Source organism: Chiloscyllium punctatum, chromosome 3 (genome assembly GCF_047496795.1).
Source record: "Chiloscyllium punctatum isolate Juve2018m chromosome 3, sChiPun1.3, whole genome shotgun sequence".
NCBI lineage: Eukaryota > Metazoa > Chordata > Chondrichthyes > Orectolobiformes > Hemiscylliidae > Chiloscyllium > Chiloscyllium punctatum.
The window spans coordinates 119,157,173-119,172,750 of record NC_092741.1 but is presented as its reverse complement, the minus strand read 5'-3'; the positions used below and the strand labels follow the sequence as shown (position 1 = coordinate 119,172,750).

The 15,578-nt window shown below is 44.1% G+C and overlaps 1 protein-coding gene across 1 annotated transcript; it reads left to right on the top strand.

Annotated features, from left to right (window-relative positions):
• The first annotated feature begins 508 nt into the window (after window positions 1–508).
• On the top strand, window positions 509–14,891 carry rbm34 (RNA binding motif protein 34). The gene is made up of 11 exons (XM_072559265.1): window positions 509–572; window positions 4,195–4,357; window positions 4,576–4,697; window positions 5,899–6,121; window positions 8,057–8,116; window positions 9,168–9,211; window positions 10,434–10,517; window positions 12,439–12,502; window positions 12,592–12,634; window positions 13,252–13,370; window positions 14,261–14,891. Exons 1-11 carry the CDS (start codon window positions 556–558, stop codon window positions 14,555–14,557), a joined length of 1,236 nt encoding a protein of 411 aa, XP_072415366.1. The 5' UTR covers window positions 509–555; the 3' UTR covers window positions 14,558–14,891.
• Window positions 14,892–15,578: the final 687 nt, after the last annotated feature.

The window sequence follows — 15,578 nt, the reverse complement described above, 5'->3', positions numbered from 1 at the left end:
GACTATCCCTAATACTTTAGGGCTCCAATATTTTGGAGGTTGAACACCATCTCCCATGTCCTTTACCCACCCTCACACCCAGCTCCTGGGTTACCTTTAGCACAGCCAGTCCATTTTCACCCTCTCATAGCCCCCCAGCCCCGCCCATGATGACCCATCGAGGTTCTCCTCTTCCCTGGCCACTTGGAACCAGACCCAGAGAAAGCTGGAGATAATGTGTGTGCGTCCACCAGTGGCTGGGACAGAGTGAATCCTCCGGCACTGTTTCCCCGGCCTTGGCCACGCCCCCTGACCGCCTGGCTGCGCCCCCACTGGCCATGGCCCCGCCTCCCTGACCACGCCCGCCTGGCCCCGCCCCCTGACCGTCTCTCGCCTGGCCCCGCCCCCTGGGATGGTGATCGGGCCGAGCGCGACCACCCCACGTTGCTTCCGGGCAGTTCGAGCCGCTCCGCAGTCTTCCAGGGGCCGCTATCACATACGCCCACTTCCGGCAGCCGGGGGGGGGGGGGAGGGAGGGAATCAGCAGTGCACTTCCGGCACCTAGAACACAAGAGCATGGCGACGAAAGAAAGGTGAGTGTGTGATGCAGACGTGGGACAGGCAGAGTATGAGAAATAGGAACAGGAGCAGGCTATTCGGCCCCTCCATCCTGCTCCACCTTTCAATAGGATCGTGGCTATTCCAACATTCCCCGTCACTGATCAATAACCTATCTACCCCAACCTCGAATATACAAAAGGATACTGCTCCAACAGCACGGTGTGGGAAGACGTTACAAAGATTCTGAACCCTCAGAGAGATGAAATACCTCACCGTTTCAGTGTTAAATTTACACCCCTTTATTCTGAGGCCATGCCCTCTGAACCGAGACTCTCCGATGAGGAGAAACCTTCTCTCAGCATTTACTCTGTGAAACCCCTTAATAATCCTGTATGTTTCAATAAGATCATCTCTCAATCTTCTAAACCCAGTGAGTAGACTCCCAATCTGTCTCGCCTATGCTCATAAAACAATCCTGATGAAGGGCTTTTGCCCGCAACGTCGGTTTTCCTGCTCCTCGGATGCTGCCTGACCTGCTGTGCTTTTCCAGCACCACTCTCATCTTGATGCTAATCTCCAGCATCTGCAGTACCCACTTCTGCCTCATGAAACAATCTGTCCAGACCAGGGATCACACTAGTGAACTATCTCTGAACTGCCTCCAATGAAATATTTCCTTAAATAAGAAGTCCAAAACTGCTCACAGTACTCCAGATTTGGTCTCACCAGCATCTTGCACAGTTGCACTCAGACTTCCCCAGTATTGTTTTGGAGCACTGTGATGAACAAAGTTAAAAATCACACAAAACCAGGTTATACTCCAATAGGTTTATTTGGATGCACTAGCTTTCAAAGCGCTGCTTCTTCAACAGGTGATTGTCCCCATGAAGAACTGATGAAGAACGGTGGCACAGTGGTTAGCACTGCTGCCTCACAGCGCCTGAGACCCGGGTTCAATTCCCGCCTCAGGCGACTGACTGTGTGGAGTTTGCACGTTCTCCCCGTGTCTGCGTGGGTTTCCTCCGGGTGCTCCGGTTTCCTCCCACAGTCCAAAGATGTGCAGGCCAGGTGAATTGGCCATGCTAAATTGCCCATAGTGTTAGGTAAGGGGTAAATGTAGATGTAGGGGTATGGGTGGGTTACGCTTCGGCGGGGCGGTGTGGACTTGTTGGGCCGAAGGGCCTGTTTCCACACTGTAAGTAATCTAATCTAATCTAATCTATATATCTACTGTTTCCGCTCTAGTTGAGACTTCCTCAAGAAACTCATCACAATTTGTCTTCATGATGACATGCTGACTCTGCCAGATTAGATTATGTTTATCTGAACATGCAATTGCTTCCTTAATAATGACACAATACCAGATTATAGTCCAATGGGTTTATTTGGAAGTACAAGCTTTTGGAGCGCAGCCCCTTCATCAGGTAGCTTGTGGAGCAGGATTATAGGGCACAGAATTTATAGTAAAAGATCAAAGTGTCATACTTTGGAATATAACCTGGTGTTATGAGATTTTTAACTTTGTCCACCCCAGTCCAACAACTCCCTTTAGTTTGTCTAATATTACTTCTATATAAATGGTACTTAATTCCTCCCCTGTACTCTTTAATGTTAATGGAATAAAACTGAAGTAAAGTATCTGTTTAACCCTTCTGCCATTTTCTTGTTCTCAGTAAGTCTCCCGGATTCATTTTATAATGGGCCTATGTTTATTTTGATCTCTGTGGAACTATAAGAGGGAAAATATGGAAACTTAGAATCCCTACAGTGTGGAATGAGGCCTTTCAGCCCATCGAGTCTGCACTGACCCTTTGAAGTGCATCCCACTTGGACAAAGCCCCCTAGCTATCCATGTAACACTCCGTTTCCCATGGCTAACCTGCCTAACTTGCACATCTTTGAGCTATGGGAGGAAACCCATGCAGACATGGGAGAATGTGCAAACTCTACTCGGACAGCCACCCAAGGGTGGAATCGAACCCACGTGTTGTGAGGCAGCAGTGCTAACCACTGAGCCACTGTGCTTCTCATAGTATAGATAAAGAAATAGGGAGTATGGTAATAAATGATATATATAGATAGAGAGAGAGAGAGAGAGAGAGAGAGAGAGAGAGAGAGTGAAAGTCCAGAATAGGGAGGGCCAGAGTATAAACCTGGGATAGAGAGATTTTGTGTGTGTGTGTTCATATCTGGGGTAAAGAGAGAGATGCTCAGGAGTGAGAGTTTTTGCCCCTTATCAGCTTTCTCCACTGTCTTCATCTCACATTAAACTTCTGTATTCCTATCTCTTTCTGCCTTTGAACTTACCCAGCATTCCCTTTAACATTTCTTGGCTTCACACGGAGTGATTTTAAATAGGGGAGTCTTCACCACGGGAGGGGCTGGCTGGGGAGACCTTGTCAGTGAGTCAGGCCTTGACCCAAACATGAAATTCCACATCTATCAGTGCTGGCTCAGGACCATGACCTAGACACCCACACTGAAGCCAAACCACTAACCTGTCAGGTTCAAGGCCTTCGGCATGCACATACATGTAACACGGAACACCTCCCGGAAAGGTCTGACATGGAATGAAAGGTTAAGGTCAATTCAGAGTAGTTCACCACATTCAAACAAAGCTCTTGCTATTTTTCATTGTTCCCTGCTGCTCCCTGATATGCCACTGCTGTTTTTGAGATTGCATCTGCCCATGTGTTCAAGGTAATGGACCATGTGGAGAGTTGTTCCAGAGAGAAGGCAAGAATGGCACTAAACGTCAGCACAGTGGCTAGCACTGCTGTCTCACAGCACCAGAGGCCCAGGTTTGATTCCACCCTTAGGTGACTGTCTGAGTGGAGTTTGCACGTTCTCTCAGTGTCTGTGGGGATTACCTCCGGGTGCTCTGATTTCCTTCCAAAGTCCAAAGATGTGCAGGTTAAGTGGATTAGCCATGAAAAATTACCCCATGGTATCCAGGGATGTGCAGGCTAGGTGGGTTAGCCATGGGAAATGCAGGGTTGTCAGGGATGGGGTGGACTTAGGTGGAATGCTCTTCAGAGGGTCAGTGTAGACTTGATGGGCCGAACGGCCTGCTGCCACACTGTAGGGATTCTATGATTCCAAAACAGCTGTACACACCCACAACAGTCCAGGTACTATGGGCTAATTCTAATGATCAAACGGGTTATGCCTGAAACGTCGATTCTCCTGCTCCTCAGATGCTGCCTGACCTGCTGCGCCTTTTCAGTGCCACACTCTCGACTGATCTCCAGCATCTGCAGTTCATGCTTTCTCTTGATTGTGTGATCAAGGTGATCAAAATTCTGAGGCACCCGAATGGAGTCCCTCTTTCTTGTGGCAGGAGGGTTAGTAACCAGAGAAACAAAATTGGAGATAATTAGGATATAAACCAGATGGGAACTGAGAATTTTGTTACAAAGTGAGTAATGATCTGAAATGCATGACCTAAAAGTGGATTGGAAACAGGTTCAATAGTAACTTTAAAGGAAATATATGAAAGGGAGCAAATAAATGGAGCAGCAGAGTGGGTATAATTGTAAAGCCCTTTAATGGGGCCAGTATAACTTTAATGGGCCAAATGGCTACTTCCATGATGCTGTCTAATTGTTCAAATCTCTGGTTTTCACTGATCAGCTTTTCTCTCCAATTCTGCAGTACTGGAGTGAATGAAGTAATGGGGAGCTATGTGGTGGGCCAGGTGGCTAACAGCTTGTTCCAGAAACAAGCAAGGAAATGTATGACAAATCCACTGGTTACTCTCTTCAGCAAGCCAGCCTCCACTACTCAGCTAATCTTCACTCCTGTACCAGAGAACAAGGTAAGTCCCCACTCGCAGAGACACAGGCTAATATTAAGCAGTTGATCCACATTCAATTAGCTCACCATGAATCAGGCACACCAATTCTTTAAGTCAGGTCAGCATAATAACAGGCTCCTTGTCCCAGTGGACAGGGCTTCCTGTTGTTACAAAAATTAGGTGGAATTTTTTCGCTAATGACCTGGTACGAGGGTTAATTTGAGATTGTTCACCCTCAGGTCAGCTGCAGAAAGAGGGACCCTGTGGACGATGAATCTGACGCCACCACTGCAGCTAAGCAACAGAAGCCTGGTCATAGGAAGAAGCAGCTCACAGCTGCTGAGAGGAAACTGGCCCAGCGGTGAGTGCTGGCACGCCCAATGGTTATCGCACCACTCTGTTAGCACAGCACCAACTTGTATCTTTCCAATGCCTTTATCATAATGAAAGGTCCCAGGATATGTCGTGGGTGTTCAAAAGCAGAGTTTGACACAAAGCCAGTCAAGAAAACCTTAGGACATGTGACAGAAAGCTTGGTAAAGGGTCAGATTTTAAGAAGTATTTTCAAGGAAAAGAGGGGGCTGGAGAGGTTCAGGGATGGAGTTTCAGAGTTTGAGGCCTCAAAGGTAAACAGGAAGGTGCATTTTAAAAACTAGCTGCTTCCATAACTGGAGCCAGTGCAGCCCAGTGAGCCTGGAGAGATGCTGAGCAGGACTTGATGACAGTGAGGATCTGGACAGCAGAGTTTTGGATGACCTTGAGTTTACAGATGTTATGAGTGTGGAAGATGACATTTATTGACCTTACCTAGTTCGCTTGAGAAGGTGATGAGCTGCATTTTTGAACTGCTGCAGTTCACCTGTAGGTCGACCCACAATGCTATCAGAGAGGGAGTTCCAGGATTGAGACCGAGTGACACTGAAGGAACAGCGATACACACTCTGCCCAAACCCTTATACAGTTGCAGCAAGGCTCCTATACCACTGCACCTTTCGTGTATTTAACACACTGTCCTCTCCTTTCATTACAGCTGCACTATTCAGCAAATGCATTGCTTCAGATGATGTACTGATCTGTTTCTGTTTCCACCCATTTTATATTGCCGTCCTACACCAGTGTTGCTGTTACACAACTGTCAAACATGGATAAGCTTCTAGAGGAGTGTGGTTCAAGTCTCCTTGCAGCACAGGCTGGGAACTGAGAGATTTCAATTCCGACCAGTGCCTGAGGACTGATTGCACATCGACATCGCCAACCCACAGAAAGGATGCAGCAAAGGGTAGCTGGACTGGCAGCAGGACAGAATGTGTTGTTTTGTGGCAGGGAGTCAGCATTTTAGGGGGAGAGTTTGGGAGGGTGTGAGCAGGTCAGGATTGTAGGGGAGGAATATTAGAGGGTGTTAGAAGATCAGATTTGGGGAGGTCAGGATTTGGCAGGAGGCAACCAGAGGGTGTGGAGAGCTTTGGGGTATAGGGAAAGGTGGATTTATAGGGTGTGGAGAGGCCAGAGTCGGAATTGTCCTCGTCTCTCTCTGAGCTGCCCTCACTTTGTGTCATTTGCAGCGAGGATGCCTTGGCAGCAGCAGACGAAAAGGGTGATGGGAACCAACGCCGGAAACAGAACAAGAAGGTAGAACGAGGCAAGTTGCCGGTTGCTGTGACGATGACGAAAGGAAAGGTGGTTGAATCTGGGACTATGAAGAGCACAGCCATCCCTGAACTGGAGACGATAAAGAATAGAAGGACCCTGTTTATAGGGAACCTGCCATCAGACTACAATAAACAGGTGAGAAGTGGCAGAGGGCTTGTGCACAATCTGCTGATCAGGAGGACAGCTGACCTTAAAGTGACTGTCGGTCAACACTGTTCTCCTCAGTCAGTTCATCTTAGCCAGGATCCGACAGTACAACAGCCTGCCTCTGCACAGCACCATCAGTGCATCAAAACACCTGAAAGGGGCTTCACAAAATAAGCTATGTAAGGAGGTGTAAGGGCAGATGACCAAAAGCTTAGTCAAAAAGAGAGGTTTTAAGGAGCACCCCTAGCAAAGAAAGAGAAACTTAGACATGTGATTCACTTTGCAAGAAGTAACAGGAATGCAGAGTACTGGCCAAATGGTAAGATTCTTGGTAGTGTACATGAGTAGAGAGATCCGTCAAAGTTGCCACCCAGGTTGAAAGGGCTGTTGGTGTGTTAGCTTTTATTAGTAGAGGGATCAAGATTCAAGTTTTGCAGCTGTACAAAACTCAGGTGTGGCCACACTTGGAGTATTGTGTACAGTTCTGGTCGCCGCATTATAGGAAAGATGTGGAAGCTTTTGAAAAGGTTCAGAGGAGATTTACTAGGATGTTGCCTGGTATGAAGGGAAAGTTTTATGAGGAAAGGTTGAGGGATTTGAGGCTATTTTCAATAGAAGAAGGTTGCAAGGTGACTTAATTGAAACATATAAGATAACCAGAAGGTTAGATCGGGTGTGCAGTGAGTCTTTTTCCTGGGATGATGATGGCTAGCACAAGGGGACATACCTTTAAATTGAGGGGTAATAGATTTGGACAGATGTCAGAGATAGCTTCTTCACTCAGAGTAGTAGGAGCATGGAATGCACTGCCTTCAACAGTTGTAGACCCTCCAACTTTAAGGGCATTTAAGTTGTCATTGGATAAACATATGGATGAGAATGGAATAGTGTAGGTTAGATGGGCTTCAGATTGGTTCCACAGAACGGCGTAATATCGAGGACCGAAGGGCCTGTATTGCGCTGTAATGTTCTGTGGAAGTCCAGAGTTCATGACCTCACTGGCTGAAGACATAGTTACACATATTGCAGCAGAGTGGAGCATGGATAATATAGTCCCATTCTCAAATTATTTGTGCTAATATTAAAGCAAACTGCTATGAATATTGGAAATTGAAATTAAAATAGGAAGTGCTGGCGAGAGTAAGTAAGTCTGACAGCATCTGTTGAGAGAAATGAAGTTTTTGTGTCCAGTATGATTCTTTAGACATATTTGATTTAGCATTTCCAGTATTTATGTTTTATTTTCAGATTTACTCAAAGTGCAGTAATAGTTTTCATTATTAGTTTGGACTTTATTACCCATCTCCCATTCTCATTCATGTTCACCTGTTGAGGTAACTTTCAGGCAGTATTTTGGCAGATGGTGTATGAATAATTTGATATCAGTAGGTAATCTATGTTCAGGAGGAATTGGTGACTTTGGGTGTCTAGCGTTTGAAGCTTTTCACCAGTAAAGATTTTACTGATTTCATTTATGAAGCTGTAGTAGATTAGTTCATTGGGTTGATTTCTGTGATTCATTAACAGCTCCATTATCATTGTATCCTGACTAATGTTTATTGCTCAGCTCACATCAGACCAGATGATCTGGTCAGTATCATACTGCTTCCTGCACGTAAACTGCTTGCAGCTTTTCTTACATTACAACAGTAATCCAAAACTCTTCATTGGCTATAAAATCCTTTGGGACCCTCTGTGCTGTGAAAGAGATTCTATCAATGCAAGTTTTTTTTGTGTATTCCTCAATGGCAGAAGGCTAATTAGATAGACTTGAGTCTTGTTCTCCCTCTTAATTTTATGTTCTTAAGTTCCAGTAATCACATTCGGTGCCTTCTCTGCATCTGAGAACATTATCCTCTTGTCTCCAAGTCTATCATTTGGAATAAGGTATTACATTTGGGTTGTTTGTGTCTTTTTAAATAGATGATCGTAGCGCTGTTTAAAGAGTTTGGACCAATTGAGTCAGTACGGTTCCGTTCAGTGGTAAGACGACATTTATTTTGTTTTATGTTACATATTATTGCTTGTAAAGCTAGAGCCGGTGGACTGATTGTATGATTTCACCCGGGGGAGTGCTGGGTTCCATGTGATGAATACATTAGAACCCGCACATCTGCGGATTCGGTTTCACAGTTTTAGTTATCCACAGTTTACCGCAGCCTGAAAACATTCCAGAAATAATTCCAGGGGGCTGCCAGTGAGGCAGGTTTCCCATTTAAATGATAAGGTTCTCTACTTTTTGTGATTTTGGGCATCCACGGTAGTTCTTGGAACGTATCACCAGCGGATACAGGGTGGGACACCTGTATTTCTTTGTTTTGACACTGAAGTATTCGCACCTTCTGAGCTCTGAGCCCTGAAAATTCTCCACCCTCTGAGTGAAGCAATTTCTTCTCAGCTCATTCCAAAAACACCAACCTGTCATCTGGAGGCTGTGACCCGATATTCTAGATTTTCCAGCCTGAGAAACAATCTCTAGTGTCAAACTATCAAGTCCCATCAGAATCTTGTTTTTTTTTAATCCATATCACTTCTCATGCTTATAAACTCCAGAGAATATAGGCCTGATTTACACACACCCTCATCACACAACAATCCCCTTACTCCTGGTACCAATTTAATGGATCTTCGCTACTTCCTGTCAATTAACTAATCTTCAATCCAGATTAATACTTTACTCCTAACTTGATGAGTACTTACCTTGCGTATTACCTTTTGTTGAGAGTTAAATGTATTTTGGAAATCCAAGTCTCAGAATTTGAGAAAAGTTAGTTCGGAGGAGTCTATTGAGCCCATTGTTTCTACTCCAGCTCTCTCTAAGAGCAATTCAGCTAGTCCCATTCTCTTGGCATATCACTGTTAAGCTTTTCTGTTCATATAATTAGCCAGTTCTTTTTTGAAAGTCACTGTGATGGTAATGGTGTGTTACACTGTTCGCCACTTCACTGTGAAACTTGGTTTTTTTGCATTACTTGCTTTTGATAAGAGAAAGATGATTAATCTGATTATGTTTCTCATGTTTCTTGAACTAAAGGCATGTGCAGAGCCCAAAATCTCCAAGAGATTGGCCACCATTCAGTAAGTCACACTGCTTGCTCACCAGATGTTTGTTTTGTTCATGAGATGTGGATGCTGTTGCCCATCACTGAAGATAGTGATGAGCTACCTTGAACTGTTGCAGTCTATGCGGTGTAGTTACACCCATTGTGTTGTTGGAAAGGAAATTCTGGGATCTTGACACAGGGAACAGTGATATATTTCCATGTCAAGATGGTGTGTGGTTTGGAGGGAAACTTGCATGGGGATGGTGTTCCCAGGTTTGTGCTGTGCCTGTCCTGCTAAGTGGTACAGATTGTGGGTTTGGAAGCAGGTGCTGTTGAAACGGTTGACTGCCCTCCTTGTAACAGAGACATGAACCTTACAACAGTGGGTTCTTCACAGCACTGTTTCCTCACTCTCCTTTGCCCTCGCATATGCCAAGAAATCAGACAGCAGTCATCAGCTTTCACCATGATAGATCAGCTGTCAAGAGTGTTTTCAGGGATGGAGTCACTGCAGCCAATTCTGCTTCTGCCCTCACTGAACTCCAGGCATACACACACATACACAAGCATATGTGCATAACCTCTTGTGCATGTTCCCATTTAGATCCATGAACCCAGGTATACATACACAAGAAGTAGCTACACGCAGATTTGATTTCTTACTTCCCCTCTCAAAGGCCCTGAGTCATGGAAATGTCTATTAGTCAACACTGGATGGAACAGGAAGGTGACACAGGGATTGAATGTGTCACCTTCCTGTTCCATCCAGACTGGCGGCTGTCATTGTATACCAAGCCTGAGAGCGCGTTGCTGAGAATATTCGGACTTGGTTCGAAATTCTGCAACAACAGATTGCTTTGGGTTCTTTTTGTCTTTTTGGTGGGATTAAATGATGTCAGGTGAGAGGAGGAACAAGAACACCAGCAATGAGTGGTTAAGCTGAATCGCCTATTTCCGGGCTGTAAGTTCTATGTAATTCTTTAAACAGACCCAGCAGTCTTCATTTAGCTGCGAATAACTCTGCCCTCTGGTGTCCTTCCTCTGTATGTGTTCTTCAAATTCAGTACTATGGAGGAGAGCTGTGCTGCAGTTTAGCTGTAATTTGGAATTAAAATTGATATGGAACTAATACCTCCCCTGCCTGCATGCTCAATTTATTTTTAAATGTTCTGTCACCTTGTTCTAACCTGTGTATTTGAAAGTACAAGTGGACAATAAATTTATTGGTGAAATGCTTTCTTTCTCATTTTTCTTAGGAAGAAGTTTCATCCCAAAAGGAACAGTGTGAATGCTTATATAGTGTTTGAACAAGACAGTGATGCAGTCAGAGCTTTGACAAAGTATGTCCTCTGACTCCGTTTGTTTCATTTTCATTGCTCTAGCTCAGTGACTTCTGAATTTTAATGAGAATATGAGATGGGCCAATTGGCCGACGAGTGGCAGATGGAGTTTAATTTAGATACATGTGAGGTGCTGCATTTTGGAAAGGCAAATCAGGGCAGCATTAATGCACTTAATGGTAAGGTCCTGGGAGTGTTGCTGAACAAAGAGACCTTGGAGTGCAGGTCCATAGTTCTTTGAAAATTGAGTCGCACGTAGACAGGGTAGTAAAGAAGGCATTTGGTATGCTTTCCTTTGTTGGTTAGACCATTGAGTAGAGGAGTTGGCAAGTCGTGTTGCAGCTGTACAGGACATTGGTTAGATTACTTTTCGAATATTGTATGCAGTTCTGGTCTCCCTCCTATAGGAAGGATGTTGTGAAACTTGAAAGAGTCCTGAAAAGATTTACAATGATGTTGCCAGGGTTGGAGGATTTGAGCTACAGGGAGAGGCTGAGTAGGCTGGGCCTGTTTTTCCTGGGGCATTGGAAGCTGAGGGGTGACTTTATAGAGGTTTATAAAATCAAGAGGGGCATGGATAGGGGAGATAGATAAGATCTTTTCTCTGGGGTGGAGGCATCCAGTACTGGAGGGCATAGATTTAGGGTGAGAGAGGGCATAGATTTAGGGTGAGAAGGGAAAGATTTAAAAGGGACCTGAGAGACAACTTTTTCACGCAGAGGGTGGTGCATGTATGGAATGAGCTGCCAGAGGAAGTGGTGGAGGCTGGTACAATTACAAAATTTAAAAGTCATCTGGCTGGGTACATGAGTAGGAAGGGTTTAGAGGAATATGGGCCAAATACTGGCAAATGGGACTAGATTAATTTAGGATATCTGGTTGGCACAGACAAGTTGGACTGAAGGATCTGTTTCCGTGCTGTACAACTGAATCTATGAGGCATATATTTTAGATTTGAATCTGTTGCACAACCTGCTTAAATGATTTTAAAAAATGAAAGAACTGCAGATGCTGGAAATCAGAAACAAAAACAGAAATTGCTGGAAAAACTCAGCAGGTTTGGCAGCATCTGTGGAGAGAAACCAGAATTAATATTTCAGGTCCACTGACCCTTATTCAGAACTCAACTGTTAATAGCTGCCAGTGGGGGGCAGCCCATTGATAACACAACCTGGTGTGGGGGGAGGGGGGGGTTAGGGTAAGGATATGGGAGAAGGTATTGAAGCCCTAAAATTGTTGAACTTGCTATTGAGTCCAGAAGGCTGTAGCGTTCCCAAATGGAAAGCGAGGTGCTGTTCTTCCAGCTTGTGCTGGAGTACTGCAGCAAGACCGAGACACAGATTTTAGCTGGGAAGCACATGGTGGTGTGTTAAAAGTGGCAGGCTACTGGAAGCTCAGGGAATTTTTGCAGACAGACGTAGGTGTTCTGCACAGCAGTCACCCAGTGTGCACTTCATCTACCCAGTGTAGAAGAGACCACATTGGGAGCAGCAAATGCAGTAGACTGGATTGCCTGAAGTGCAGGTAAAGCACTGCTTCATCTGGAAGGTATGTTTGGTGGATCATGTAAAGTGGGAGGTGGATTGCATGGGACAAGAACACCAGCAATGAGTGGTTAAGCTGAATCACCTTAAATGTTGCTTTATTACATTCAAACATGTTCATGCAAAATGCAGAGGCTCACAGGGCAGCCTCACGTTTTGGAACCATTATACATTGAGTTTTATTGTTCATCAGAGGTTCTCTATTACAACTAGTAATCAATTATAACAACACTCGGTTATTTAGTTTTAACTAGTGCTGTGTGTTTATCCATTTACTTATAACCTGCAGTCTGTGTTTTATGATTTATTTCTAATCATGCCTGTGTCTGCATTTTTTACATAGAGAATCTGAATAAATTCTGGCTTTTAATTTAAAGGAACGGCTGTGAAATACAAACTGGCTTTCATATCCGGGTGGACCTAGCCAGCAAGTCAAAAATTGTGAGTTTTGAATCAGGAAGAAAGTGAGTTAATTCATACTTTTATTAGCTAAAGTTAGAGAGTCTTATTTTTCTTTCTTTACTTTGCAGCATGACCATCAAAGATCAATCTTTTTAGGCAACTTGTCATTTGGTAAGATGAGTCTTTTTGTAACTGGTGATTTGTCAGTTTTATTCTCCAGTCTATCTTGGTCTTTCAAGCTGCACTGTCCCATTGAAGAAAGGATTTATTGTTTGTGCAGAATAAATTGTTTGTAAACTTGTATCCTTCTCTTTTGAGATGTCTTGAGAGTGTGTAGGATACTATAGAAATTGGCTATAGCAATATGTAATTGGCTTAATGACAGGAAACAGAATGGTGGTGGATGGCTGTTTTTTTGTTCTGGAGGCCTGTCACCAGCTGTGTTCTGCAGGGATCGGCTCTGGACCTTCTTTTGTTTGTCATTTATATAAATGATTTGGATGCGAATATAAAAGACATGATTAGTAAGCTTGTGGACGACACCAAAATTGGTTGCATAGCATACACTGGAGAAGGTTTGGACCAAAGGGTCTGTTTCCGTGATGTATAACTATAAATGCAAGATTTCCTTTATAAATGAAACCAGGAATGTAGTGGTTCCATTTCTAACGGTCATTCCCCTCCTGTACCTGTTTGATGTAATTGAAGAGTTCAGGGTCTGCCAAAGGAATTCCATTGTTGATTGAGCAGCTGATTAACTCACTTTGCTCTGTTCTGTTTGAGTGTAGACATCTGTGAGGATGAAGTACGAGAACACTTCAGCGAATGTGGTGCAATTGAGTCAGTCCGGATTGTAAGAGACCATGAATCAGGAATGGGAAAAGGCTTTGGATATGTGCTTTTTCAGGTGAGGTGATCAACACAGCCAACCTAAAACTTAAAAACTATTGCATTAGAATCCCAGGATACAGAATCAGAGAGTTTTGAAAATTGACCATTGAGTCTTTCACTGGTGTTTGTCACATTCTCCTGCTCATTCCGTACTATTTTTCATGTCACTTTGCCTGTTTTTTTGGAAAAAGCCATGGGATATTTTACCTCCGTCTGAGCTGGCACAGAACGTTTCATGAGATTTTTTTACTTTAGCTCTTGATGTAAAATGGGAGAAATCAAATTGTCTGCTCTTTTAAACACTCGCTGTTCTTGTTCCATTGACTTCAATCAAAACAGTGATGCTGTAAGGCACAGAACTGAAGCAAGTGAATTTTGAAATTCTTGTCCTTTTTTATGATCCCTTGATGACCTCAACCCTCCTCCATGCCACAACCTTCCCTCCCTGTAACCCCCTACAACACTCCTCTCTGTAACTTTCTCTAGCTCTGAGAGGCACATGAACTCCTCCAATTCTGGCCTCCTGTACAATCCCCAGCCGCCTTCCAGTGGTGGCTGTGCCTTGAGTTGCTGAGACCCTAAACTTTGGAAATCCGTCCTCAAACCTCTGCATCTTTTGATCCCACTTTCCTACATTTAAAGCACTGCTTTAAAAACCTGCTGACTTTGTTTGGTAATGCTTCTGTGAGATGGCAAGGGCTGTTCTGCTGCTTGAAAATTGCTATAGAAATAAAGTTATTATCTTCCCTTACTGGCTTCAGGTTGTTCAGTTTTATTTGTACTAGTGCTGGAGCACACAGTAAATTCACCCACAGCTGGCACAGGATCATTTCAATAAAAAATGGTTGAGAGATGCAAGGCCCAGTGTCAAAATAATAATGTGAACAGTCACACTTTCTTTTGCAGAACACAGATGCTGTAACTCTGGCCCTAAAACTCAATAACTCTGAGCTGAAGGGTCGCAAGGTGAGAGTCAACCACTCACTGAAAAAGGATAAAGCCAGCAAGATCCAGAGCAGGAGTGCTGGGGACACAGCCAGCAAGGCCCAAGCAGTGAGGAATCCACCATTGGTCAATCAGTTCGCTGGGATCATGACGAATTCAGTGGAGGGAGATAAAACAAAGAAGAAGATGAAAAAGAAGAAAGTGCAGAGGTGTAAACTAAACCAGCAAAGGGGCAGCAAGGCTAAAAGCAAATGGTGAAATACTGCACCCTTCTCAAGTTCTCATTCATCTTCTGGGGGCACCAGCTCACTTAACATTGGCAGAGGATTTCATCATGGAACTGTAATTGACATGAGAGCTGAGGGATGGCTTTGCTCTGAGGCAGTTTTTCTCTCTCTCCAAATCTGACCTGCAGATGATCCTTCTTCCTGTCCTCTGAACAAGTGGTTTGGAATGAGCTGACACTGTTGAATGTTTGTTGTGTGTGAAGGATTCTCTAATATGAAGCGGCACCCCTGTTTCTTAGATCAGACCCATTTGGTTTGTTTGCCTTTTGAAGGTGCAAATTGAGCAATAAAATATTTTCCTAGAGTTTGTGTTTATTTGCTCTCTTCCACCTCCCCCTTGTTTAAAAAAGGCTAGGATCAGTTTGATCAGTAGCAGTCCTCTGGGCCACAGGGGTCAGGGCTGGGCCCTCAACTCTTTATTTATACAAGTGATTTGGAGGAAAGGACAGGGAATATGACAACTAAATTTGCTGATGACACAAAGATAGGAAGAAGAGTTGTGAAGAGGACCGAAGGGAGCCTACAAAGGGATGTAGATCGGTTAAGTGAGTGATCAGCGATCTGGCAAATGGAATATGGGAAAATGTGAATGTTTTGGCAGAAAGAAAATAGAAATGTAGTCTGTTTAGAAGCAAATGATCTCAATGATGAGAGGATGCAGAAAGATCTGTCTTGCAATGAGTTAATGATTAGGTTGCAGGTACTGCTGGCAGTCTGGAAAGCTAAGAGAATGTTATGTTTTATGACAAGGGGAATTGAATGTAAGAAGGTGGTTATGTTTCTGGAGTTGAGATGAGTCAGAGGTGACTGAACTGGAACGTGTAAGATCCTGAGGGGACTTGACCAAGTGGACAGGGAGAGGATGTTTCCCCTTGGAAGGATCGAGAACTAAGGGTTACAGTTTTTTTAAAAAAGGTGTCCATTTAGGACAAAGAGAATGTGTTCCCGAGGGTCGAGGATCTTCGGAATTTATTTAAAAGGCAGCAGTTGCA

Coding starts and splice junctions, on each gene's coding strand:
- rbm34 (XM_072559265.1), top strand. Junction 6,122..8,056: donor CATCAGACTACAATAAACAG/GTGAGAAGTGGC, acceptor CTTTTTAAATAG/ATGATCGTAGCGCTGTTTAA. Junction 10,518..12,438: donor GCAGTCAGAGCTTTGACAAA/GTATGTCCTCTG, acceptor TTTAATTTAAAG/GAACGGCTGTGAAATACAAA.